Here is a 26910-nt window from a genome sequence, read left to right on the forward strand (position 1 = left end):
TCGGTCTGCGTCATAGTGAGAGATCATCTACTCTCATGGTCAATGCTGCTTGCATGAGCGAGGATGGCTTAACACTATCAAGAAAGCCTGTTGTTGTGTACATATAGCAGGCCAAAGAGCAAAACCAGCTGGTAGGCTAAGAACCTTTGTCTCGTCAGAATAAAATGAGTCTTATGCTCAGGCTGTTATTTGCCGCAACACTAGGATCGTCCTTGGTATAGACCCACACAAAGGAGACTTATTAATTCATTATTATTCATTCATTGACATTGGAGATGATCAGACCAACAGCCCGCTAGAGTAAGTTCCACTACACATACAATAATAGTCCTATCAAGGAACGTCCTGCGAAAGGTATTGAAAGAAATAGATACTTTACGCCTTGAAATCTATAGTGTAATGGATCATGGTCCTCGTGCGCCAGTTGGGAAGAGCTCGCAGACAGCAATGCCCTGTCGGACTCGACTTCGTCATCGAGTAGGCACATATTCCAGCTGGTCTGGCTAATTGGCACACACCTGGTTGACCTTTGTCCCTTTCCCCCGCATTTGTTCCTATCTCAACGAGCCTATCACCGCATCGTAATCTGATGGGGCTGCCCCTTGGTCTCTTAAAAGACCTTGCCTTTAGCAGTTTTATCGTGGTCGTGTGTCTTGTTACCGCTTTGAAAGTATGAAACACGCTGCTATGTATAGAGAATAGCCTGATAAGCTTGGAGACAGGGATACAGCTAGCGGAATCCATGCCATGTAATCTTCCCCTCTCGTGCCTGACATCTTATTGGCGTTGTACTCGATGGCGTGATCTACGAGCATACGCAGGAAGCGGGCACCTGTATATATTTGGATGGCCCTAGTGAAGCAAACATGGATGTTTTAAATAATGTGTGTGTGGGCGACCTGCCAGATGCTACAGTACAAAATGGCCCACGCGGAGCCTCCATTGATTCACTTTGTGACCGGGAATCCGCGGAAATTTGCTGAAGCCGAAGCAATATTTGGAAACGTAGCACGGCTCCGACAACATGTCATCGAGCCTCCCGAGATCAAGGCTCGCTAGAAGAAATTGCACGGGAGAAGTGCCGTGGTGCAGCTACTGCGGTAGGAGAAGTCCTCTTATTATAGAGGAGCGGAATAACTAGCGCAATGACTGACTCTGAACAGACGCAAGGCCAGTTTTGAAGGAGGATAGTGCCCTTCAATTTCGTGCTCTTAATGGATTGCCAGGTCCCTACATGTGAGCTAAAGAGTCGTTTGGCTCGTCTGCTGTCCAGTGGACTCTGACCTCTGCTTATCCGACAGAAAATGGTTCTATTCTGCACTTGGAAATACTGGACTCTGTCAGCTTCTAGCGTCCTTTGGGGACAAATCTGCATCTGCTGTCGGCACCTATGCTTTCTCTTCCGGACCGGGCGTTGAGCCTGTGCTCTTTCAGTGTAGAGTTGACGGGCAGATTGTCACGCCCAGAGGGACAAATGGTTTTCGTAAGTTTTAACGTGCTGTAATTCTAATCTATGATAATCTAATCTTTTAAGCCTTCGATCCTATATTCGAAGTGCAGGGGAAGACATATGGAGAGATGGATGCTCAAACAAAGGCATGTCAATGAGGTCGCAGCACGTATGCAGCTGATTTTCTGACAGACAGGTAGAATCAGTTGTCTGAACGATACATTGCTTTGCAAAGCTCAAKTGCTGATTCAAGATCGCCTTGATTGAATATGGCATGAGAGTCGACTGTATTCATGTGCATAGTGTATTTCAGATCGGGATTGGACAATTCACCACGGAGAGAGGGTGGCACATATTTCGCTTGGCCTTTAGGCCTCCTGCCCAGGCCACAGTATTCTCCATAAGGAGTAAACTTAAGTGATTCATGCCATATTGCAATATTCTGCCCGGTGGATGGGACCAAACTCTGAAATCTGCTGGCGTTTGTTCACCGATTTGGGACATCCTCCATGCAAAGCCTGGATCCAATACGGGCCAATAATGACCACTTTAGCTACTATGCTCAATTACTCTGATTCTGGCGGTAATAGTGGATTATATTTGACCCAATGATGGTGGTCATGGATAACGCCGCTTTCCATCACGCCGAATGGGTGATCTCATACTTTGTCATGACCAGAACCGGAACAAGAGGAACCAAATGAGACATGCATATAAAGACTTACCCTTCCTATGATCATGTCATTTAATCTCTCCTATCAGTTTGTGGAATTATAATTAATTGATTGTACCTCTCCTTCGTTTCCTCAAATATGCCATCCGCAATTGTTACTGGTGCAACTGGTAAGCCTGCCTATGCCATCCGATAACCTCTGCTAAATATTCTCTAGGCATGACCGGCAGTGCTATTGTGCGTCATTTATGCAAAGACCGCGGATATGAAAAGATCTACTCCCTCTCTCGCAGAAATCCTGGAGGGGAAAACGCAAAGATCCAACATGCCACTCTCGACCTCCGGGGCTCAGCCGAGGACATGGCCAGGAACCTCAAAGGCATCTCTGCCGAGTATGTCTTTTTCTGCGCTTACCTGGCACATGATGATCCTGCGGAATTGTCGCGCGTGAATGGACTGATGTTGTCAAACTTTATCCAAGCATTGGAAATCACAGGCGCTATCAAAAATTTGAAGCGCTTTGTTCTGACCTGCGGCTTCAAACATTACGGTGTCCATCTGGGTAATTGTAAGCAACCACTCGTCGAGGATGACCCTCTGCTTGAGGGCAACAAGGGTGGCATCTCGTGGCCCCCGAACTTCTACTACGAGCAGGAGCGGATCCTCAAAGAGGCCGCCGCACGAGGCCAGTGGGAATGGATCGTCACACTCCCAGAGGATGTCCTAGGCTATGCCCGGGGTAACTTTATGAACGAAGCCACCGCACTGGGTCTCTACTGCGCGGTGAGCAAGGCGCTCCCGGGCTCTGAGCTTCCTTACCCCGGCTGCAAAGCCAACTACTTTGCCTTTAACTGCTGGACGTCGGCGAACCTGCACGCCAAGTTCTGTCTCTGGGCGGCAACTGCCCCGAATGCAGGCAACAACATCTTCAACGTGATAAACGGCGATACGGAGTCCTTCCAGTATCTGTGGCCGCGGCTGGCTGCGCGCTTCGGCTGTAAGATTCCCAACCCGATGTTCCCCCATGGAGGCACCCCCGACACCCAGGGGTTTGGTAAATACGAGGCAACAACTGTGCGGATGCCGAACCGTCACCCGCTTGTTGCGCACGCGGACGAGATTGGCGTCTCAGCCGATGACGCTCCCACCTTGTTCCTGCAGGTCGATCCGGAGAAATGGGCCAAGCGCAAGGATGTGAATGAGGCATGGGCAAAACTGCGCGATACATACAGTCTCGATCAAAGTGGATGGGACAAGGCCACGTGGGATTTCCTCACTTTTGTACTGGGAAGGGACTGGAGCTGTGTTGGGACAATGAGCAAGGCTCGGAAGTTGGGATGGGATGGTTATGCTGATACTTGGGAAGAGCTGGAGGATACGTTCAGGGTTCTTGAGCAGGATGGTATTTTGCCTTCTGTGGACAAGCTCAGAGCAGACTTTTAGGGAGGCCTATTCAACGAATAAGCTCTTCAAGCAGCTGTAGAGTCTCAAGTCCGTGGAATATATATAAGTACTTGCTTCGCTGTAAGAATCTTCAGACTATTTGATTAAGGGTCCACTTCTATTAACATATACCGCAGTGGACCTTGATTAGAGGCTAAAAAATCACGATAAATCAAACCACCGACGCACACAGCATACATGGCCAACCGTTTACAAGTTATCGCCCCTCACTGCGTAAATGCAGCAGAGCCACCAAATGGCCCGGAGATGGCAGTGTTCCGGACACGCACAATGCAGACATTCTGGGCGGCACCGACTGTTCCAGTGCACTTCATCCCTTTAGGCACCTGGACCTTGACCTCGTAGTCCATAGTGCTGGAGGTCGAGAACCCAGCCACACCCGGGATGTTTTGGATCACCTGGGCCGACACGAATGCCTTTGGGTTGGTTCCTCCACTGGACGGATCAATGTCGGCTGTGAGGGGTCCAGCGCCGTCTTGGTTTACCTAGAGTATACAAGTCAATACTGGACCATTTACTCCGGGAGAATCGGCCTACCTGGTGATAAATGACTGTGACAACGCCATCTGGAGAAGCGGTGGGAAGGCCCGTGCTGGCACCTTTGCCAGAATATAACTGTACACCATTCTCGCTGGTGCCTTGGGCTGTCATTGCACCGGACTTCAGACCTGGCACAATACTGAGGACATCATCAACAGTGGACTGGGCACCTGTTTCCCATGTCAGCCTCGGGTTTGCTGAATACAATGGAGCTCCTTACTCTTGATAGCGCCACCCAGCGGGGTTTTGTCTGCGAGATCTTGGGCGCCTACGCAAAGTCAGTTCTGCTTCGTCTTGATTCATCCAGTGAATAAATACCGTTAAGAATAGCTCCACCAGCATTGGTAATTACACTTGCAGCATCGTTGATCAGTTGACGACCTGTGAACATATTAGCCTCATTGATGCTGCAATTGGAAGCAATCTCGTACGTCTGTCCGAGAGGGAAACGCGACCCCGCTTCTCCGTCGCAGCGCCCAAGAACTTGTTGATGACTGTGGCCGCATTCACCGGACCAGCGCCCATAGTACGGCCTAAAGGCGAAGCCTTCATACCTCCCATTTCCTGATCTCGGATGATTGCCGTGTCTTTTTGTCCGCCACATGCGGCAGAGGGACAGTCCCGCGGTACTCCGTCAATGACTAAACACCGTTAATACGAGAATCATTGCGACCCAGGCAAGGGAGAAGGTTGAACTCACTCGTCAGGCCAGGCATGTTGACGCCATTGGCGCCTTTGATACGGGTGACTAGACCATGAGCAGTAACCTGGCTCACCAGTAGTGCTGTCACAGTGATGATGTTGTTAATCAACATATTGACGAAGTGAGATGGACAGAGAGAATAGTGGAGACTTCTTGACCAAAGTATGAATGCTGGATTGCTTGACTTGTACTGGAAAGAGCAGGACGCCAGACATCCTTATATACTCCGCTTTGAACTGGTTCACCCCCTTTCTCTCATGCCCATGAGGCATTAGCTCTCTACCAAATCCACAATGCTGTGCGAGAAAGCTGTTGTTAGTAACACATGAAACACAGCCATGTGATGCGGCCAGCTCCTGCTTGCTTAGGCTTGTCCATGAACCCATATGTAGACGTCTTAGTAGACTTCTCGCTCATTAAGCGAGGGTAGCGAAGGTTTGATCGACGAAAAACCCAGACTAAGTCTGTCATGAGTACAACTCCTTGTTTCACGACGATAAACGTCCAATGAAGTTGACATATCAAGCAGGCCAGTTTCTGGATGCTGTTTGAGAGTGAGACTCGGGCAAGGGTCCATTAGGTAAATTGCAGGGGAACCACAGTTTGCCGAAGATCTACGATAAGTCTTTCTCGGGATTCAACGTATCGCTGTGTCTTAGATAACCTTTACTCCTGATTATAAACGATGTACATAGTTGTTGTAAACGTCCAGTGTTATATTGTAAGAAGTCATTGAAAAGCTCCTTGACCAGTAGCAGCACCCGGGCGACGCAGTGTATTCCTCCAGGGACTTTATTTTCTCGTTCGTCTACTCGATAATAGAGAATCTCTGGCAGGATTCTCCCAGTGTAAATCTACAAGGGTCCGCCCATAAAGTTTGTTAGCTTCCTCACCATGTTTTGGTCTTCCAAAAAGTCCCCTTTCGGCTTGCCTCGTGGAGGAACCTATACTTAAAAGGGTAATATGTAGCAATTCCCCTGCTTGGCATGCTAAAATTAGGAACCTTAGAGTAGTATTCGATGTGGGGAGGCCAGCAAGATTCCGGTTCGCGTATGGCTAGCCTTATGACTGAAACATCTGTCGATTGTCGAATGTGGATCTGTATGCTCGGCTTTAGTAGTCGGCCGCTGCAAAACCGCACTCGGGACGATCCATGTGATTGCCAAGTCGGTATACTTCGCTTAGGACGGTTGATCGGGATCTGAAACACCATCCAACCTGAAGTGGATCATTTAAGGAGATCATCGATCGCGAACAGGTGTTTCCCTCTGGACGCTTTGTCTGATGCTATTCATCCCTTAGAGTCTAGGTCCTTAGATAACAGGCCACTTCGTTCCCACTGGCAGGAACTCAACCATACGCCTTTTAGTTGTTATCCTTTCCCAATAAGTTTAGTTTAGACTCAACTCAGGGCAGTTCCAAATTTTCAGACGGGGAAAACTAGTTGCTAGGCGAGAACGCCGCCTGGTTTCCTCTTAACGACACAGACCCTGTACGCAAATACGTATCTTGCTTGTGTCGAGTAGATGAGTCCATGTCGCTGCGGTCTCCTTCGTACAGTGGCGCCCGACATCGCCTTCCATGTTGGAAACACAGGTTTGCTTTTTAAACCCCTAATCAATGATTTAGAATACTGAATAATAATATTACCAAGTAATCAAACTATTATGAAATCAGATTATCACATGATTTGGTCCCGTCCAGGTATGATACATGTACGAAAGGTACGCCAATTCCAATAACGAGGGGCTTCGCAGTCTGGAATTTGGAAGATTCAGTGCAATTAAATGAATCTTAGGTCCTGCAATATTTCCTTAGCTTTACATCATCTTGCAGAACTTATACTGCAGGAGCTAGTGTCGAGCTCGGCAGTCAGCCAGACTCTTCTTTCACACTGTTGCGATCGAGCGGCATTTTGCTATTTCCCGCCCTATCCTGTCAACAGAAGATCGTACTGTCTCATAATATTGAAAGCGATTGAGGCACAATAAAGAGTGGATGTTGAGACACCACATGGGCAGTGGTTTATAGAACACGACTGAGAGAGCATTGAGCGTTAGGATCCAGGTCAACCAGGCCAGACTATCGGAACCCTTGTCAGTCTAATGCCATAAACTTCAAGCAACAGGTAATGCACTATACCTGCGCAATAATATCATGTGAGCAACAGTAAACATCACCAGTTGCGCAATTTTCGCTGACTGCCCCTGGTAAGACATTGCCTAAAGTGATAAGACCACCGTTGCCTTGTCCTTCGCAGACAACAACTTCCTTGCTAGCACAAACATTTCCAGGCACATTTTCCTGGGTCAAAACGACTGCAGCAAAAGTGAGAAGAACCACAGGAACCTTCATGATGGCGGGTGAGTACCACAAGACAGATTAAAGGCCACGGAAGCCTGAAGAGAGGGACGACTGTCACTTTGAGTGGGATAAAGTTAGAGCAATAGCTTAACTGATGGTTGAGCACAAGAATTTATAGTCAGCGGTGAATAGGAGAGTGCCACTCGGTGCAAGTTTTGACATTAGTAGACATCACTTTTTTACTTTAATAACAATGTGGCTCCTCGATAGCCAGTCCCCCCTGGATCTCTGATCAAGAAGTGCGCCACTAGTGTAACCCCAGGTATGTGTCTTTTCTTTTCTTAACACTTCATTATTGATCTATAAGGTTCCATTTTCATTTCATTTTAGTTAAAACCACTCCAAAGAACCTACTCCAAACACGTTAGGGGGAAAAGTGTACTTAATTCTTATAACTACCAGCATTCAGCATGTAGGCATGAATGAGAGAGTAGACCAATTACGGGGGCTGGCACCTCCCCCTCCCCTCGAAAATAAGATATGTGTAATTTGGAGAAACTATTGAGTAGACGGAGTACTACGGACATTGATTAGTTCACTAACGACCTATCACTGTGACAATTGTCTCAAATGATTATTTCATCAGCCGGTAGGGGGCAAAAGTTATGAAAATCTAGGTTCAATGAATTCACTAGTGCCCCTACTTACACAGGGGCAGAAATAAGTCTATCTATCATAAACTCAGATTCTGACCGTCTCATGCCATAAAGGAAGAGGAAGACACAGACACACAGACACAAGCAGAGTTATGCTACATATCAAGCTTGGCACAACCAGCACGTGAGGCAGAAGAAACTACACGCCCAGCAACTATGCAGCTCTATTGCTTCCTCTCTGTTGTGTTATAACTGCGCAGTCTGTCTTCTACCAGCGGCTGAACTAGGAGTAGAGGCTGTGATAATGAGGAAGGCGGATGGATTAAGGTTTTATTTGCAACCTGCGATGTCCAGAGACCATTCAGTTGTTCTAATCCTGCATTGTTGAGCTGTGCTTTTATAAGGGACCCTCCTTTGGATAGAACAAATGAATAGATTGTTTCAAAGTTGGTAGAGAATGACTGCATAGTAAAACCTGAACCGCAGGAATAAGCATCATGTCACTGCTTCATGTAACACATATGAGTAAATGAGGCATCTATTAAATACGCTGACGTGTAAGTTAGGAGTTCTATATCCACGTCAAGAAAGACATGGCTGAGCTGCAAAACAAGGTTGATGACTGTCAGGTGATTATGTATATGTAACTGTGGGTTACCTACATTATCCCGGCGACAAATAATCTATTGATTGGTGTTGCTGTGTTAGCCAAACTGCTGGTTCAAATCCTAATAATGAACAGGCCTGGCCCAATGGGGAGTTCTGTGTAGCGAGATGGGCCACCTACCTGCAGAGTTATCACACACCACTGCAAGCCCCTCCGATGGGTCCCGGTATAATCCAATCATGTAGTTGCCGATCGCTGGGCATCCATCTGGGACCTCGACGCAATCATGCTGGGAAGCACGAACCTGGTGTGAAATATTCCGAAAGACGATCCATCATTTCCGCATAGGCGGCGCAGGCAAGTATTTCGAGGGTGCAGTGACCCGCAGTGACCGCCATGCCTCGCTGCATTATTGATCCACATTGCCATTTCATCCTGTTTGGAAGCGCCGTTGGTTGGCTGGAGACGACTTGTTCTGGCTACTACGTCAACATGTTTACGAGTGTTACACATCTTGAAGAGATACAACTGGTAGAAATGGCTCCGTGACGAAGCACCACGCATATTCCCCGCTCACGGCCATCAAGTTGAGAGGATGTATGTCCCTCTATCACAAAAAGAACTGGGTCTGCCCTTCCTTTCCTTTTTTTTCATATTTTCCCATCTAGTCTCGCGTCCTTCGAGCCTCATATTGCACAATATATAAAAAGTAACTCCTACGATACGACACAATATTCCTGTCCGTAATACACTTTCCCTATATCGAATCGCAATTGGACGGCAAGATGACTGCTTCTCCTGATGGCATAGCTGCCTCGGACACGCCCGCCGTCGACGAGCAAACGCATCAATCTGGACAGTCACAGGTTCCTATCCCTAAAGATGTGGCCTACCAAACACTCAACAAGGCACTTCTCTTCCCGGATATGGATCAATACCAGCACTGGCATCATGTTGCGCCCATGCTCTCAAAACTCCTCGTCGACGGGAAGTATAGCATCCATCAGCAATACGAATACCTGTGTCTCTTTGCCCAGCTCATTGTCCCAGTGCTTGGTCCGTACCCGACCCCAGGGAGAGACGTATACCGATGCACCTTGGGCGGTAACATGACAGTCGAACTGAGTCAGAACTTCCAGAGATCAGGATCTACGGCGCGGATTGCCTTTGAGCCCGTGTGCTACCTGGCGAGTGTCGGCCATGATCGATTCAATCGGACCTCGGTGAATGCGTTCTTCGCCCAGCTACAATTGCTCGTCAAAAGCGTCAACATAGAATTGCATCACTCCCTCAGCGAGCATCTGACGCTGACGGCCAAAGATGAGCGGAGCTTGAATGAGGAGCAGCTCACAAAGTACCTCACAAACTTCCAGGTGAAGACCCAGTATGTTGTGGCGTTGGACCTGACCAAGACGGGCATCATCGTCAAGGAATACTTCTTTCCTGGTATCAAATGCGCAGCCACGGGCCAGTCTGGATCCAGCGCAATTTTTGGAGCAATAAGGGCTGTCGGCAAAGAAGGCCACCTGGATAGTTCGTGCCAAATAGTCGAAGCTCATTTCCAAGAAAGCAAAATCGACGCTGCTTTCCTTTCTTGCGACCTTGTTGATCCCGCGCATACTCGATTTAAGGTCTACATCGCCGACCCTCTCGTCACCCTCGCCAGAGCGGAAGAACACTGGACGCTGGGCGGACGACTGACAGATGAGGACAACACAATTGGGTTGGAGATCATCCGTGAGCTCTGGGCAGACCTCGGTATTATCCAGGGCACAGTCAGTCCTTCAGGCATACTGGACAGACCGTTCTTGCCCATTATGCTGAATTATGAGATGAAGGCTGGCCAGCTCCTTCCCACGCCCAAGCTCTATATGCCACTCACAGGAATTCCAGAAACCAAGATAGCGCATACGATGACTGCCTTCTTCCAGCGATTTGATATGTCAGAGCAAGCAGAGGTTTTTATGGAGAATTTGCAAGCATACTAGTGAGTTGACAGCTGGCTTTCTATTCCACATCTCGTTTACCTCCCGGCAGCTGCTAACTGGGTTGCAGTCCAGGTAAGGATCTGGAGGAGGCAACGCGTTATCAAGCGTGGCTGTCATTTGCATACACGAAGGCAAGAGGGCCGTATCTCTCTATATATTACTTTTGGCCTGAATGACCAGTGGGAATTGGAGCAGGCAGTTTTCTACGTGAGACACGGTATCAGCAATCAATACTGGACTGAAATCATCAAAATCTGAAGCCTTAATCTCCCCTTGCCAAGCAGCAGTAGTTATCATTCATCACACCAGGTTCCTACGTAGCCTGGGACCATTAGTCGAAGTCGGCTGAGACGGGGATGATCAAATGCAAATGCCGTCCAGACGAGCCACAAGAATGTAGAGATACAGACACGAGAATCATGTCATATGTTGGAACTAGCAGAACCCTAAAGCACCTAAACTATCAGGGAATCCCATGAACTACTAAGAACTAATATCTGGAGGATTATAAGAAACATACAAGCGAGCTATCTAAGGATGAATACCTAGGTATCCGACCCCATGCTCACTAAGTGCTTCTCGTCGCCAATGACAGCACCAGAAAAGATAAAAGCCTATCAGACACAAATCTGGGAATGATAATGCACAGAAAATGACATTTCATGCAAATATCCAGCCACAGATGCAGACTTAAAGAAGGGCAACAGCAGACAAAATCGCGGCAGAGACACATAATACTCCAGAAAGGACCATGCCATGCGCAGAATCTCCTGTGAACTGTGCGTAGGGCTTCCCAGATTGGATAGCAGCGGATGGAGACGCTGTCATGCTTGTAGCATCCTTGAGAATCACTTTAGGTGACTGGGTTGGAGATGCCGAAGGGGTGACCGCAGTAGAGACCGTGCCCTTGGCTGTAGCTTTCTTGCAGGAGGATTGGTCCAATTCGCTGACGATGTATTCCCTTTGAATCCAGAGAGCTTCATCACGTCCGTTGCAGGTCTCATCACTGCGGCATGTGTTCCTGTCATAACCAGCATAATTATAGAAAACTGCCTTCTTCTGGGCAAGGAGGTCTCCATCAAGATTAGCTGGCTCCGACACGACAGGATAGCCCATGTAACTGGTGATCGACGCGGTGCTGGCACAATCAGCGAACGCTTCATGGACGAAATAAGCGGTGGTGTGGTGGTCGCTATGGTCTCCGTCTCCGTAATCATGGACAAAGTCCTGGGTGTTGATGTGGTCGTATTTGAAATTATCGGCCAGATGTCTCAGCACATTCACCAAGTCGCCCTTGGAGTATGAGGATCCGCCCCAGGAAGTCAGAGAGGGTATAGTTCCCTGCCACAGTTGTGACAGGCTTCCGGATCCAAAACCCTCTCCTCCGACGTTCCCGTCTGGTAGCTGAAGAAAGACAAGTGAGATACTAGGATTGTTGTTCAATTTAAACAACGGGATGTTGAAGCCTGGGATGCCGGCGTCTGACTCTGTCCAGCTGTTGTCGTCACCACTCATTTGGGCGTACGCAGCTTTGGACCCTTCCTGTCGAGAGTTCCAATAGTCTGCACCATTGCCCGCGTCTCCAGCGGTAACGAAGATGGTGCGGACGCTCCGGCCAGATCGAATTTCATTGATTAGTTTGGGGCTGAAGAAGAGCAGATCGTCGTCCTCATGTGCAACAATGTTGAGGGTTTGGGCTCCTGCAGTAGCTGTGAGCGCTACGGGAAGAAGGAAGTGATGAAGCTTCATTATGGTAAGAGAAAGCTGGGGATAGGATAGAGGAGGATAGAAAGAGAAGGAGCTGGTATGTGAGATTGAAGGAAACTTACGCTGTTGATAAGGAAGTTTCTGATGTAGACAAATAGTACACAAAACATACTTCCATTTTCGTACTCTGTGGGGAGGCTCGCCGCACAATGCTGCAAAGCCTAATGGCATTCTGTTAGAAACCTGTGTGTGGTTGGTAAACATGCCGCCTGCCCCTGGCAATCATCGCCCAGGTACACCAACCACCAGTCTCCAGGTAGAAAGACATCCAATGTGGTGTTTAGGACGTTGATCAACTTTATATATATTACCAAGCTTCTACAACCATCAGCTGTTCCATCTGGCTACTCCAAATGCGCGGAGAATGAGATGTAAACGATCTGGACTTTTACAGATATTCATAGTTCTTTCGCATTATCTGGGTCAAAAAACTGACGTCGGCACCCTGCTTAGTGGTACTGGTAAGTCTCTTTTGCGATAAGGGTATTGATACCTCCCTGGGCTCAACGGTGTCAGTCCCTCCCAAACTGGACACAGACCCATTCCAAATCGGCAGAGCTCTTCGTATAAGTGCTTTGTCAAACTAGTGTAGATCCAAGGCCCCTCTTGGTCAATCACTAGGTCCGTCAATCGTAAGGCTCGGTTCCCTGAGGCCTGTTGATGCTTCAGTGGACCCATCCTATGTCCGATGTGTACTCTTTATATAGTGCCGACTGGGAACTTGCTTGGGCGAGTATTTCAGCTGTTGTAGTTTGCTCGTCCTATCCGTGGTGGAAGAGAAAGGAACGTGCTGTAATGGCCAGACGAGGGTAGTCTTTGCCATGGGCTATATCGGGATGCAAGAGGAGGAAACAATCATACGTATAACAATGTGTAGGAGCATGGGTCTTTCTACAGGACTTTGGTAGCTATCTCGGTCTCCAATGGTCCAAAGCCATGAATCCTGATCTCCGTGGATCTATATTCTCTCAAGAACTACCAGTAGTGCGTTCCGTTAAATCCGCAAGGACTAAGGCTCTATTCGAAATTTCTGCAAAAGAAATAGAGTAGCCACAAACTGAAGTGATCATGCACTAATCCACAGAAATCTCTCGACAATTGGCTGGGAAATATAGACTGAATGTCTCACATATGTAACCGTGCAAATGGAATGTGAATCTAAACCTATGTTGGCAAGCCACTACCTGAACTCCCCATATTTGGCTAGGGTCACTGCTAACGGTAGCCCTGGTGCCTCAGCAAGAATGTTGAAGTAATAATAATTCCCGAGTCAGAGCTTGGTTCTGCTAAATCTTTCCAACTACTGAATCCGGTGCAATATGTTGTCATCTTGGTCCCGCGGTCTACTGAAACCACTGAATGCAGGCTGCCATATTACTGCCTTACTATTTCTGCAAACATTGGACCTCAGTCACTGCAAATCATGATATATTTGCCCTCATGTCAATTGAAAGGATGCCTTGTGCCTGTGCCCCCTTACTTTCAAAATGATCCATACCCGCCCCCSCCCYTGTTCAGGATACACATTCCTGGTAGCTGCATTCATATTCGCCATCCTGGTTCTCTGGAGAGACGATGTCGGGAAATTCAAAAGTCAGCTGCTCCTCCATTGCAGTGCCCCCACTACGACTGTCATTGCTACTGGTTCCGCGATTCCAAACCAAGTCCATTATGTGTACATCCTGCGAGATGCTGACGCTGACTTCGCGTTCCAATTCAAACACTTTCTTTCTCTCTACTCCGTCTTGCAGCACTGGCACCCCGATACTATCTATCTCCACACCAATGCTGATCCGAAGCGCATCGAGAACGCCCGGGCAGGGAAGACGGGAAAGTGGAACCAGCTTATATTCAACTCTCCAAATCTGCGAATAAACCATGTTGAACCGCCAAATGTTGCTGGAAACGGGAAGCCCATTGACCAGATCGAGCACAAGTCCGACTTCATCCGCGTGTCTGCCGTCTGCGAGTTCGGCGGCATCTACCTTGACTGGGATGCACACCCAATTCGCGACGTTAAGGCCTTGAGGGAGAGCGGCTTCAATGCGGTCACTGGCCGCCAAGCCGGTGGTGAGATAATGAGCGGAACCTTCATGGCCAAGAAGGATGCTCTCTTGCTGCAGATGTGGAAAACCGAGATGCACAAGGTTTACGATGGGGGTTGGACAACGCACAGCAATGCCGTCTTGACCCGCTTGGGCCAGCGTCTGGCGCGGTTGCCGGGAGAAGTCCTGATCATGGAGCAGGATGCATTTGGGCCTGGAAGCTGGACCACGTCCGAAAACATCCTGCTATACGGGATTCACAACGAGACGACATCCAATCTGGAGAACGCTACTGATTGCAAGTCTTTGCCGTCTTACGAGGAAGGAGTTGGGGATCGATGGGACAGACCGCAGGACTTTCCGTCATGGGAGCTTGACTACTCCCATACATACATATTACATGCTTTTAGTCCTGCTCGGAATGGAAATCCGGTCGAGGGCTTCGAGCACATCACGCCGAAATATGTCCTGGAACGGCAGAGTAATTTCGCCCGACTGCTATATCCCGTCACAAGGGATATGTGTCGAGCCGGCTTTGTGGAGATAAATGATCCATATGCTGGATAGTGAAGACATTGTTCATATGCGCCCAACCTAGGATAGTATTTTATGTGGTCGGATTGTACAAATCAGCGGAGCTCACACTGTTGTAGCTATTATGTCCTGTTTCCTTGATGAAATTGTACTGGAATCTACTGGCAATCAGTCAGAAACACAGCTACTACGTAATGGAAATCAACTACAAGGCAAACCGTACAATAATCAGCCATCCAGCTGCAGAACTGCCACCCGGTTTTTGACAATGCTTGCAACAACGCCGAAAGCGGCATAATGGTCTGACCAAATCCGAAAAGAAACGGAAAAGGGAAAAAACCAGTGGCCGTGATGAACTAAAAATAGAGCTGAAGTTACGGCTGTGGAATGACATAGAGCAAGGGGCATGACCAAAGGGGCATGTGGACGCTCAGGAATGCTTCCGCACGAGTTGTGGAATTTGGATCGAGAACTCCCAGAGTTTCCTAAGTAATTGCCGAGGATATTCTTTTTTCGATCTTTCTTTAGAGGGACAATATCAGTGTTCATCAGGTGTCAAAAATGTGCAATCATATGTTGTCCCTGCGACTCTATCCCTGTCCGTGTGAAGGTTTTGATGAACAGATATAGACGATTCCAACCCGCATGGAAGACAAAATAATTGTCCAGAAGGTCTGTTCAGTGTGCTTATGGCTACTTGCAAGGCCAACGTTGCATTGAATGGGAGGATAGCCATGAGGGGACCCGCTTGCGAAACCACCTAATTGATGAAAACAATCCAGAGTAATAGGGTTCCTAAATAGGCGCATATACATGTCACAGGGGCTTTCTCGGACTTACTAAAAGGTCCGAGTCAAACGTACTCTTAGCTAGCTGGCATTGGCATTGCTGGTGATATGTCTCAACAACTATGTAGTGTGTATAATGCCGCCGCACAAATAGCCTAAGGTAACTGCTTGGTATGAAAGGATTGAGGCATTCAAATGTCAGAATAATGGCCATCAACTAAGCCTAGGATTTCAGAGTTCTTTGCTTCAAGAAGAAGCCCAGAGCCCTGCATCCATTAGAGGTCGTCGCTAGTTTCCTTGAGTAGTATGAATACCGCAAAACAACCCATTTTCGGGCAGCTCGCGGTGAAATGAGTCATTTGACAGTTTCTTTCCATACATACCCTGTGCGAAAACAGAAATCCGAGGCATTGGGAACATCGACCGCCAAGGACTATGACAGCAGCTGTTTTCGTCCCAAGTCTCCTCATGTGAACATGTCACTGTGGAGTAGTTGATTGAAGCACAGAATGGTAGGACCGATGTCCTCTCCTCGCGGCGTCCATGGATAAGATCCAAAGAGATCACAACCCGGGTAGTGTGTCTACAGAACTACTGGCCTTTGCTTATGCCGTCGATCATCCCGTTCAACTGTCACAGTTGACTCGAAATCTCCCTGCGCGAATTTGGCAAGATGATCTTGAAACCCCCCCGGCGGCGTCTTAACATTACCACGATTCTCGCCGGGGTACTTGTTTTCTATGCCAGCGTCTATTTCCTCTGGCCGGCAGTCAGTGCACGCTACAGGGACGCGAATTGGCCGTTCATCAGCCGCGACGCCCTGAGCGATGAAATACTTTCGCATACTCAGAACGAGACTCTAGGCGTTAGGACCCTTCATATCCCATAGCACTTTCGCACCATCTAACCTGACTGGTCTATAGTTCGAACATATCTATGCGATCGGCTTGAAAGAACGGACCGACAAACGGGACTTTCTGACTTTAGCGTCTCAGGTTGCTGGTTTCAAGGTAGACTGGATTGACGGTGTGCGACCTGACGACCTGGATCCCAGATCCCTCCCTAATGTACGCGCTATCATCCGCACTTTATTATTGATCTGCTAACCTTGAGACAAGGGAGTCAACCTAACTGATTTGAAACCCACTGCCGTGGCCTGCTGGCGCGCACATATGAATGCATTGAGAATGTAATACAGCACACACTCAGCAGATATACCTTTCCCCAGACCGTGACTAACTGAATTGGACTGAACAGGGTTCTTCAGAATTCCTACACGACCGCCCTTATCCTAGAAGACGACGCGGACTGGGACGTGGCCTTTAAACGACAACTCCGCGAATTTGCCCGTGGGGTACGCCAGCTAAATGGCGAGGAAACCGCACCCAAAGAAACCCCCTATGGCACAAACTGGGATATCCTCTGGATCGGAGGCTGCGCCTCGGGCCCCGGAGCCAACGAGACAACCTTCTTCGCCATCCCAGAGGACCCAACCGTCCCCAGCGTTGATAAGCGCGACGGCTGGGGGGGCCCACTGGATACATGGAAAGAACAGTATCCCAACTTGCCGGTTGAGACGACACGCTTCTTATACCGAGCCGAGATGGGCTGCTGTACGTACGGATATGCCGTCACAAGGGAAGGGGCCAAGAAAATCCTTGCCGCGCTTTCCATCGATCGCCTTGACTGTGCTGTCGATAATGCCATGAGTGACCTGTGCGCCGGCACTAACGGCCGTCGGCAGCTGAAATGCTTCGCTACGTTTCCTAATTTGATCGGCACGTATAAGCACGCTGGTCCGGCATCACGCGACTCTGATATCAATGGTGGTGATGATACCGCATGGCATGAGGCTCAAGCATGGAATATGGTCTACAGCACTCGGCTCAACATCCATCAGCTGGTGGCGGGCGAAAGGAAGGTATATTCGCAACACAAGAATAAAAAAATAGGCGCCATAACGGAGTTGGATTTGGCGGATATTTACTATCCAAGGGGGTTTTTGGTTGGCTAATCTGGACTGTGTATATGGAAGAATTTACAAGACGAAGGCATGCGTTGTTTGATTACCATTCCCTGTTGTTTGAGCCCTATGGCTGGTTCCCTCTTCCTTGTAGATAGTTTGAGACTGTCTGCCCAGTTCTACCCGTGGCTTATGAATAGGAGCCGGAGTGGGGGCATACACTTTGAAGCGCCTGCATGTTGAGGATGGTTGTGCGAGCAATTCAGGTGTTCTCTATCTAAGCTCTTCCTCCTGGGTGTATAGCTTGGAACTCAAACTATGAGTTCCTGTGCTCACTGGCTGCGGGTCATGTTCCCTTGAAAACCAATGCACTGAATGCAGGTGCCCCTCACATATTGCTCATATAGTAAACATGAGTGCTACGCTACCTTGAAAAGCGTTATTTTGGAGTAGTCTTGGTTCTGTGACGGATTCATTTTGATTGTATTGCAGATATTAATATGAAGTATTAATACTATTAATACCTTGTTTCGGGTAGGCATTAAAGGAAAACCACCACCTATTTTGCAACGGTTTCGTCGGTCATATAAATTGCCGCATTCGACAATTCGTATATTACTCACAGTTCTTCAGCGGCGGCGAAGCACTATACGCATGTACCTGATTATAAAAAACAAACCGATTAGCTTGTCTTTAATCTGGAGGCGTTCGATCTAGGTAAGATCACACATACAAGGTCATCCCTGTCAGGGCCATTAGAATACCGACGAGGCTTCCCCTCGAAACTGGCCGATCGCTCAGTGCCCATCCCAACCCGACAATGATACAAGTTTTCAAGTGTCCAATGACTGTGCTGCTGACAGGGCCGACAGAATCAATGATGATGAATTGTGATAAATTTACCAGACAAGCAAGGATACCGCTCTAGAAGACCGAGTTAGCGCAACAAGATAGTGCAATAGGAGAGGCCCGGGGAGAAAGTCTTACTGCCATAATAGAGACATATAATGATGTCGAGAGACCTGCAGTTGCTGGCAATGTCTCTGCAAAGGGAACAACGCACAGAAGTATAGCCGCGCTCATTGGAGCCTGGTTCAATAGGAGTTGAACACTGCTGACTTCGAATTTCCGGTGATAGCGTCCAACGAATGCCGTATATAACGCACTGGCAACGATGCCGGTGAAGGCAAAAACCGCGCCCTTTGAAGATGCTGTGACTTTGCCGTCTGTCCTGGGCAGTGCGTCATAGTATGACACGGTCCCGACGCCGCCGCAAAGCACTATCAGGGGTATGATGGATGCCGTGGGGATCGTTGCGCGATACAGAAGATAATTCAAGAGCGCAGTAACCGGTGTCAGAAGTAGTCGCACGAGTTGGTGGAAAATGACTGATGAATACGCTAGCGAGAGATTCTGCAGTATCACCTGGAGACACATGAGTACAGCCAAGTGCAGAGTCTGGTGGACCGGCACTCGCTTCGCAGTGAAGACACCGCACCAAGGACGTGATGCCATCCATAGGGTGAACCCTGTTACGAAAAAGTGGTAAGATGCAAAGGCGATCTGGCAGTTGCCGAATGACTCATTGACGAAAATAGACTTGTTGGTGAATATCTTGCACGGGTCAGTAGATTTTTCAGGTGTTGTCAAGCTGTTGGGCTTACAATTGCGACTGTAGAGACAATATTTACTATGGTCCATATCCCCAGGCGGGCTCGTGAGCTTCGAGGTCTCGGTCAGTCTATGTGGAATCTGAAGGAGTATGAACGTACCCGTTGTTGCCTTCCTGTCCCAAATTTTCTATAACATTCAGCGGAGAGTTGAGCCACCAGCTGAATGGCCATGGCTTCAGCGACTCGATGGCCTTTTCACCATTGGTACGCACGTTTGCTGCCAGTGAGACAACCATTGTACTTGGGTTGCCATATACCGTGCTTTGAACAGGCGAGAGACATTGGCTTTAAACTTAGACGGCATCTGCCCCAGAAAATAACATGCTACTGTCCTTTGCTAAGGTGGTAATCTACGTGACAGTTGATTCCGAATGCGGACATCATAGTCTTATCAGCTGGTTCCTGAGCTCCCAAGGACCCTATCACCTACTGTACTTATTCTTGGCAGTCCTAGACTCGGTGCTTTGACTATAGATATGCTATGGTTGTGTTGTATCTGCCACAGTCTCAACGTGTACATATTTGTGATTCTATTCCTTATCGTCTCTAACGTAACTGCACGCTGGAGATAATAGATCAAAGAAAATTGCAACTTCATTTATCGATTAATTGGCAACAATGCCTCTGTCAGACATCGTTGTCGTTCCACTTTGTAGGGTTGCACTCCGTCACCGGGGACTTCCGCATTTGGCAATCGCCCTCCAACAACGAGGTCCATCTCCCCACTCTGCTCTGTGCTATTGTTCCCTGTTGCCGGAATGTGGATCTCGCTTTCGTGAGTTGGAAAATAACGTAGCAGTCGGCCCAGAGCAGGTCAATAGAGATGTACATAAGTGCCCCATGGCAACTAGACTAGAGAGATATGAATTTTATTGTGCGCACGGTAGTCGACGATTTTCCTCGTATAATATCCATGGAGCGCGATCGCTTCCATGGCAGTTCATGATCTTTATGGCGACCACAATTCGAACTGGCAGCTTGTCCTGGATGTCCTATCCTGGATATTCTGGTCCAATGCCACCATTCTACTGAATAAATGGATCATCAATTCCACACGTTTTCGTATGTTGACTGTTCCCACATCCTACCATCATGATAGGTTAAGCTGACTTGTCTCAGATTACCGTGAGTTTCGAATACCCATCCTTTGAGCCTCTGATCAGTTGCTGATTCCGTAGCTATCATCCTAACATGCTGGCATTCGGTGTTTGCGACCATTGTCACCCAACTCCTTGCGCGGACGACGAGATTGCTTGATGGCCGGAGGTCGATACCCATGGATGCGCGGATGTACTGTCGGACAATACTCCCAATTGGACTATTATACTGCGGGAGTCTAGTCTGCAGCAATGTGGTTTATCTCTATCTGAATATCTCCTTCATCCAGATGCTCAAGGTACTTTATTTTCTCTACACAGAAGGCCATATGCTAATGATTCTAGGCTGCTGGTCCTGTTGTTACACTTATCACGAGCTGGTCTTGGAAGGTCGCAAAACCCTCAATTGGAGCCTTTATCAACATTCTCATCATAACCCTGAGCGTTGCAATGGCCGTGTCAGGGGAGATCAGGTTCTCATGGTTGGGTTTCGGCTTCCAGTTCGCCAGTCTAGTTTTCGACGCCAATCGTCTCGTCATGGTCCAAATTCTTCTGTCCGACTGTGGCCAGAAGATGGATCCGCTGGTCAGTCTGTACTACTTTGCGCCGGCATGTGCTGTCATGACCTCGCTGGTGGCCTGGCAGACGGAATATGCTTTTTTTGAATGGAGTTCGATCGCGCAGGTTGGGTGGACAGTTCTGACACTGAGTGCTGTAATGGGCTTCATGCTTAATGTCTCGATCTTCCTATTGGTGAGTTTATGTGGTGCACAAACAGATGATGTTCTCAGCTGACCCACAAAGATCGGCAAAACGTCGGGATTAGCGATGACGCTGATCAGCATCCCCAAGAATATTTTACTCATTGCTATCTCGGTTCTTCTCTGGCATACCCCCATCAGCTTGCTGCAGATCCTGGGGTACAGCATCGCGCTGTGGACCCTCCTTTTCTACTCTATCGGCTGGAAAACTGTCAGAGCTTATGTTGACGCACTGAGCGTCTGGAGGCGAAAGAGTGAGGAAAATGAGGTCTTGTTGGCTGATAGGGTGTGATCATCACTGGTATATATGACTCTAATTTGTAATTGGAGGTTGCGCTCTTGTTTTTTAATTCCACAATAGTAGATAGAATGCCATATTTGAGATGTACTCATACTCGTTGATACTAAGCATCGCTCATCATGATTCAGTAGACCGTAGTCTTTTACCTGACTGGTAATTGCTTTACTAGACCCAGAAGCCTTCTTTTATCTGTTCTTTCATGCTCTCTTTCTCTATTTTCCGAGTGCTATACCCCAACACTCACAACACGGTTGCCGCGACCAGAATGGCAACCAACACAAAAGGCACCAGGACATAATGCTTGTAGGAGCCCAGTGGAGGGCGACTCTGCTGCAGGACTTTCATCTGCACATCCGCCTGAGGGAAGAAGATGCCCCGGTCATTCACGGCCATCGTGGATCTCCGTTCGGGATACTCCGGGCGACGCAGCAAATATCCGACTGGAACCCACAGATTGCTGACAGTGAGATAGCTAATATGTAGCATAGGGGGCCACGCCACCGTTGTGAGCAACTCCATGATCAATGATTTGGGAGCAGTCATCGCAGCAGTGGCATAATCGCTGCTCGCGACCGCGTAGAATGACAGTAGAAATGTGCTGAGAGTCGCCAGGTACAGGAAGACGCTATATACAAGCCCGTTATCCAGCAAATCCTTGCGGACCTTCTTGTAGATCGGCAATTCCGTGAAACGGTTCCACGAATTCGCGCTACTGCCTGTGACAAAAGAGCCCTTTGGTTTGCTCGAGAAGCAGTGGAAGCGAATGATCGCAAAAATGTGGGCTAATTGTGTTAGTGTTGTTCGCAAAGTCAGGCTGCAGATATGACTTACTACTTGCAAGCCAACTGTTCTCGAGATGGGCAAATGGGCCAATGCGAAAGCCCGTGTGGGCGGATTGGATCAACCCATGTGTCCACGTCAAGGCGACGTGTAAAACTGCCAAAGTAACTTGGATCCGAACCAACAATGGCGATGCCGCGGGAATCAGACGCCCCGAAGTGCAGAGAACGGGAACTGCCGCGAAGCCGACCATGTACCCAACCAGCCCCAAGACGATGGACACTCCATTCAGACAAATGCTCCATTGCAGAGGCCGGGGAATGCTTTGGTCCGAGGACAACAGCACGGATGGCTGTTGGGAGTGACCAATCTGCCATCGGTTTCTCTGGGCGATATGCCCATCCAGCGACGAGGGTACCAACCCCAACTGCAACGGTTCGAGCACCTGCATCGTCCGATACCCCAGGCCCTGCAACATGAGCGACAGCTGCCAATCCTCCGAGAAGGAAAATGTGGGATAGCCGCCCACATCGACGATCGCCTTCCGCCGAAAGACGGCCCCAGATCCTGCATCGATGGCAGCTCCCATCCGGTCGAGTTCGGAATTATGGCATGTGTAGAAATGCACACGAGACTGTTGCAGCGGGTCACCGTCGGGCAGGTTATAGTAGTATTGCCTCGTCGTGAGCAAAGCGGCCTGGGGATCTTTCAGCAGATGAGGCAGCGTCGCTCGCAGAAAATCGGAGGTGGGCATGCAGTCGGCATCCAGAACAGCACAAAACTCGGGCTGCACCTCGTTCTGCAACGAGAAGAGCGCATAGTTGAGGTTTCCGGCTTTGGCGAACACGCGACCGGAGTGCTGTCCGCGCGTGTGGTACGACAGGTGAGGCCATTGGGAGCGTAGTTCTGCGACGGCATCACGCAGCGCAGGGGAGGCCCCATCATCCAACAGAAGCACTCGAAAATGAGTGACGGGATAATCCATAGTGCAGGCCGCGCGGACTGTGTCCAAAACCACATCCGTCGGCTCTCCACAGCAGGGAACCAAGACATCGACCCGAGGCAGATGGTCGCTGCCATGGAGTCGCAGCCGGTCCCGGGGACGGCTTTGCACCGACCTGCCTGCTGCTACCGTGAGAAGCTGATCATTTCGGGGCATACCTGGCTGGAGTCAGTTGCCAGAACGGGATCGCGCACAGCGCCTGATTCGTCGATGACTTACGGGCGAATATATACTCGACAAGAAGCATGAGCCATATCTGCCATGTCTGTTGAGGTGCCGTGATGGCCAGAAACAAGCGCACGAGAAAGTAGAGGTGAAACGTCCAGATGGCTGCCTTGCTTATGAAATAGAGAGCCGTCCTGTACTTCAAACTGAACCGAATGCGGTCGTCTGGTGGAAGCTCCCGGATGTCATACTCGTGTTTTGACAGCATTGCAGTAATTGGCTGCGCTATTTTCGTGGCTCAGGGGTACTACTTCCAGTCGGCTTTGTTGTTGCTGTTCCAATGGAACCAATTCCGCACTCTAAAGAACCCTCATGGTGGAAATTGGACTGCTCTGGTTAACACGATGGGCTCTACGAAAGTCTGCAGTCGAATTATTTATCTTCCTGGTAGACATCTTCTTTGGCTAAGTTCCCCTGAAGGCGCGAGTCGGTGAGGATGTGGCTTTTGTCTAGATGCCATCGCAGCGGTCGATTGGCTGCCCGCGGATACTCTCGATCCACTAATTGCCTCATTGGGGTATTTGAGGTTCTACGAGATGCGCCGACCGTCGACGCAGAATGAAGAAGAAGGGCCCAGCCGAGAGGCGCTTTTTCTTCTTCGGTCGTTTTGCAATATGTCTGGCGAGACATTCGTTCCTGATATGGTCTAGATACTCTATTTCTATCAAGCAATGTCCCCAAAATGGATACAAGCGACAGAAGGACAGAATTGACAGCGGAAGTTCGGAAGTTGCCGGATCCTCCGTGATCCGGCAATAGCGCGGCCGTCTGGCGATCAATCTCGGCCATATTATTCATGGAAGATGGGATGGGACTGTTCAGGAATGGATGCAAGAGCGGACTCTGGACTACGTTATATACATAGGACTGACAGCTGTTGGAATTGCAAGACGCGCGGTTCGGCAGTTGCACCCAAATAAGTCGCCAACATGTATATCCCACGCCAGGGGATACTTAAACCCCCTTTCCTTAAGTATACCATGGTCTGAACGTATTTCTACTGGTTACTGAATACAAGGATTAGGAATGTCAAACTGCATTATAGTCAGGGACAGGATCTAGACCATTGCKGGGGACTTTGAAGAACGATTACTGTATACAGCTCAGGAACATGCACTGGTTAAACTTCAGCCTTTGTATCAAGCCTCGACACCAATGTAACTCTCCCCAGCTTTTAATTATTGGGGGCCAACACCCTGGCTGATTCTGAAGCACCGGTAGTTGCTAGTCGGCTTTTATCAATCGTCTCTTCCTTAGTGTCGAAGCCGGATATTATCTGCAGCGACAACGGGCGTATCAGAATCATCCATCGCGGACGGGCTTGTCAGCGCGGAGATTACAGCGTCGCAATAGGACGAACCTTACCACATCCATCCTTCTCACCGAGCCAGTCAAGGCAAGATCTAGCTCGGCATATATTGATTGGTATATTGGTCAAAGTCATTAGGCCAAGTCACGCCCAATGCACGTTGCATGAGCTTAATCAATCAACAGCCATCACAGTTACATCGTCTTCGCCGATCGCCCTCTCTGTCGATTCAGGCTCAGCCATTTCTACAGCGCTCCTATTGAGTTTCCTTGAAAGATTCTTTCACGAGGAGTCATGCGTGTTTAGAGCGTTTCAGCCATGCTTCCCTCCAGCAGTTTCAACGCCAGTTGCAACGCTGAACGGACATTATCCTACTTCATGAAGTTACCATCGCATGCAGACGACGGAGATGGCGCATCAAGGATGTTGCTCGAATGTATGTCGCGTGAAAGTGCTGGTGGACAGTCACAGGAGAAGGCATGATTGGAAATGGGATATAAAACAGGCGTCTCTTCGCAGCTCTTTCTCACGATCATTCCAACGCACACACAGTCCTTTCGATCTCAAGATTCTGAACGAATCTGTCCTTTCTCTTCTTCTCCTTCTTTATCTCGTTTACCTTCGGTCACTCCTTGTATTCCGGGTTCTCACCCCATCGACTTCATCACCATGTATTTTACCAAAGTGCTCAGTGCCCTCAGCCTGATGGCTGCTACTGCGTCTGCCATGCCCCATCAGCTGTCCTCGCGCGCGTCCGGTGCCCAGAACGTTGTGTACTGGGGCCAGAACGGCGGCGGCACTGTCGAGAACAATGATCTGGCGGCCTACTGCACGTCGACCTCCGGCATCGATATCATTGTCCTGGCCTTCCTGTATGAGTACGGAAATGGCAACACCATCGCCTCCGGTACCATCGGCCAGTCCTGCTACATTTCTCCCTCTGGGCAGCCGCAGAACTGCGACGCTCTAGCCTCGGCCATCAAGACCTGCCAAAACAACGGCGTCAAGGTCATCCTGTCCCTCGGAGGCGCCGTCGGCGCGTATTCCCTCTCCTCCCAGGCCGAGGCGGAGACGATCGGCCAAAACCTTTGGGAGGCCTATGGCAATACCAAGGGCAGTGGAAGCGTGCCTCGACCCTTTGGAAGCACCTTTGTCAACGGCTGGGACTTTGACATTGAAAGCTACGCTGGAAACAACTACTACCAGTACCTGATCAGCAAGCTGCGCTCCAACTTTGCCTCGGATCCTTCCAACAAGTACTACATCACCGGTGCGCCGCAGTGTCCCATTCCGGAGCCCAACATGCAGGTCATTATCACCAACGCTCAGTTCGACTACCTCTGGGTGCAATTCTACAATAACCCCGGCTGCTCCGTCAATGGCGCTATTAACTACGACCAGTGGGTCTCCAACGTGGCCAACACCCCTTCGGCCAACGCCAAGATCTTCATCGGCGTCCCTGCATCCCCGCTGGGTGCGACGGGAACGTCCAGTGGCGCTCAGTACTATCTGCAGCCCAGCGCTCTCGCTTCGCTCGTGGCCAAGTACAAGAATAACTCGGCTTTCGGGGGCGTCATGATGTGGTCCGCTGGGTTTTCGGACGCCAACGTCAACAACGGATGCACTTATGCCCAGGAGGCGAAGCGCATCCTGACTACCGGGTCTACTTGTTAATCACAATCAGCTGAATTCTCAGCATTGTGGACACTCTTTACTACTTCTGTCGTTACTTCGCCTGTCGCTCCTTATTCCGTGTCTGTTAGCTGGCCGGGCCATCGCCAGCAAGTGTACATGCTGTGGCTTTGTAAATATTGATTGCGATTTCTTGAATATTGGAAGTTTTTCGTGCATCCTCAAGACAAATGACACGTAAGGTCCCCTTTTCGTCTGGTAGGGAAATGTTGGCTGGTTCAGCCCTTCAACTCTCGCCGGCTTTAAATCAGTGACTGGGACATTACCTAAAGCAGTTCTTGTATCTCCTTGTTCCCTCGGGGCTATCAGACTGTTCCTCTGGTGCGGCTCGACGTCCCTCCAGATGGATATTGTGCAGAAAGAACATAACAAGGAACATGTGGCCAGTGCGCCGATGCAGCACTGGTCAGGAACCGCTGAACATTGGTAGCCATGGTTAATTGCCTTTCGCACAGGAGTTGGGCATGCAGAAATACGAAAAGCCCAATGTACATCCTTGGAATTATCTCAAATGCGCAGGTGACCTCCTTCCCGTTTGAACTCGCCCAGTGGGCTGATATCGTCTAAGATCAAAATATATAAAGGAG

At 49.1% G+C, this 26910-nt stretch overlaps 9 protein-coding genes across 9 annotated transcripts; 5 read left to right on the forward strand and 4 right to left on the reverse strand.

Annotated features, from left to right (window-relative positions):
- Positions 1-2262: 2262 nt before the first annotated feature.
- On the forward strand, positions 2263-3566 carry Asppvi_010020 (uncharacterized protein; the record flags this gene model as incomplete). The annotated part of the gene is made up of 2 exons (XM_043305866.1): positions 2263-2293; positions 2341-3566. The coding sequence occupies 2 exons, from the start codon at positions 2263-2265 to the stop codon at positions 3564-3566; spliced, it is 1257 nt and encodes a 418-aa protein (XP_043161801.1).
- A 227-nt stretch (positions 3567-3793) lies between these two features.
- Positions 3794-4942, reverse strand: Asppvi_010021 (DUF3129 domain-containing protein; the record flags this gene model as incomplete). The annotated part of the gene is made up of 6 exons (XM_043305867.1): positions 3794-4072; positions 4125-4297; positions 4348-4395; positions 4446-4508; positions 4559-4768; positions 4828-4942. 6 exons carry the CDS (start codon positions 4940-4942, stop codon positions 3794-3796), a joined length of 888 nt encoding a protein of 295 aa, XP_043161802.1.
- A 4240-nt stretch (positions 4943-9182) lies between these two features.
- cdpNPT (putative dimethylallyl tryptophan synthase) lies at positions 9183-10561 on the forward strand (the record flags this gene model as incomplete). The annotated part of the gene is made up of 2 exons (XM_043305868.1): positions 9183-10384; positions 10453-10561. The coding sequence occupies 2 exons, from the start codon at positions 9183-9185 to the stop codon at positions 10559-10561; spliced, it is 1311 nt and encodes a 436-aa protein (XP_043161803.1).
- Positions 10562-11075: 514 nt separating this feature from the next.
- Asppvi_010023 (uncharacterized protein) lies at positions 11076-12134 on the reverse strand (the record flags this gene model as incomplete). The annotated part of the gene is made up of 1 exon (XM_043305869.1): positions 11076-12134. The coding sequence occupies one exon, from the start codon at positions 12132-12134 to the stop codon at positions 11076-11078; it is 1059 nt and encodes a 352-aa protein (XP_043161804.1).
- Positions 12135-16192: 4058 nt separating this feature from the next.
- On the forward strand, positions 16193-17533 carry Asppvi_010024 (putative LPS glycosyltransferase; the record flags this gene model as incomplete). The annotated part of the gene is made up of 4 exons (XM_043305870.1): positions 16193-16384; positions 16443-16586; positions 16638-16708; positions 16777-17533. 4 exons carry the CDS (start codon positions 16193-16195, stop codon positions 17531-17533), a joined length of 1164 nt encoding a protein of 387 aa, XP_043161805.1.
- Positions 17534-18205: 672 nt separating this feature from the next.
- Positions 18206-19391, reverse strand: Asppvi_010025 (putative solute transporter; the record flags this gene model as incomplete). Its single annotated transcript, XM_043305871.1, has 4 exons — positions 18206-18406; positions 18470-19096; positions 19147-19204; positions 19255-19391. 4 exons carry the CDS (start codon positions 19389-19391, stop codon positions 18206-18208), a joined length of 1023 nt encoding a protein of 340 aa, XP_043161806.1.
- A 696-nt stretch (positions 19392-20087) lies between these two features.
- Asppvi_010026 (uncharacterized protein) lies at positions 20088-21305 on the forward strand (the record flags this gene model as incomplete). The annotated part of the gene is made up of 4 exons (XM_043305872.1): positions 20088-20217; positions 20334-20551; positions 20598-21005; positions 21057-21305. 4 exons carry the CDS (start codon positions 20088-20090, stop codon positions 21303-21305), a joined length of 1005 nt encoding a protein of 334 aa, XP_043161807.1.
- Positions 21306-21554: 249 nt separating this feature from the next.
- Positions 21555-23530, reverse strand: Asppvi_010027 (glycosyltransferase family 2 protein; the record flags this gene model as incomplete). Its single annotated transcript, XM_043305873.1, has 3 exons — positions 21555-22096; positions 22146-23255; positions 23317-23530. 3 exons carry the CDS (start codon positions 23528-23530, stop codon positions 21555-21557), a joined length of 1866 nt encoding a protein of 621 aa, XP_043161808.1.
- Positions 23531-25300: 1770 nt separating this feature from the next.
- Positions 25301-26305, forward strand: Asppvi_010028 (glycoside hydrolase family 18 protein; the record flags this gene model as incomplete). Its single annotated transcript, XM_043305874.1, has 1 exon — positions 25301-26305. One exon carries the CDS (start codon positions 25301-25303, stop codon positions 26303-26305), a length of 1005 nt encoding a protein of 334 aa, XP_043161809.1.
- Positions 26306-26910: the final 605 nt, after the last annotated feature.

The sequence above is a fragment of the Aspergillus pseudoviridinutans genome (genome assembly GCF_018340605.1).
Source record: "Aspergillus pseudoviridinutans IFM 55266 DNA, scaffold_7, whole genome shotgun sequence".
Taxonomy (NCBI): Eukaryota; Fungi; Ascomycota; class Eurotiomycetes; order Eurotiales; family Aspergillaceae; genus Aspergillus; species Aspergillus pseudoviridinutans.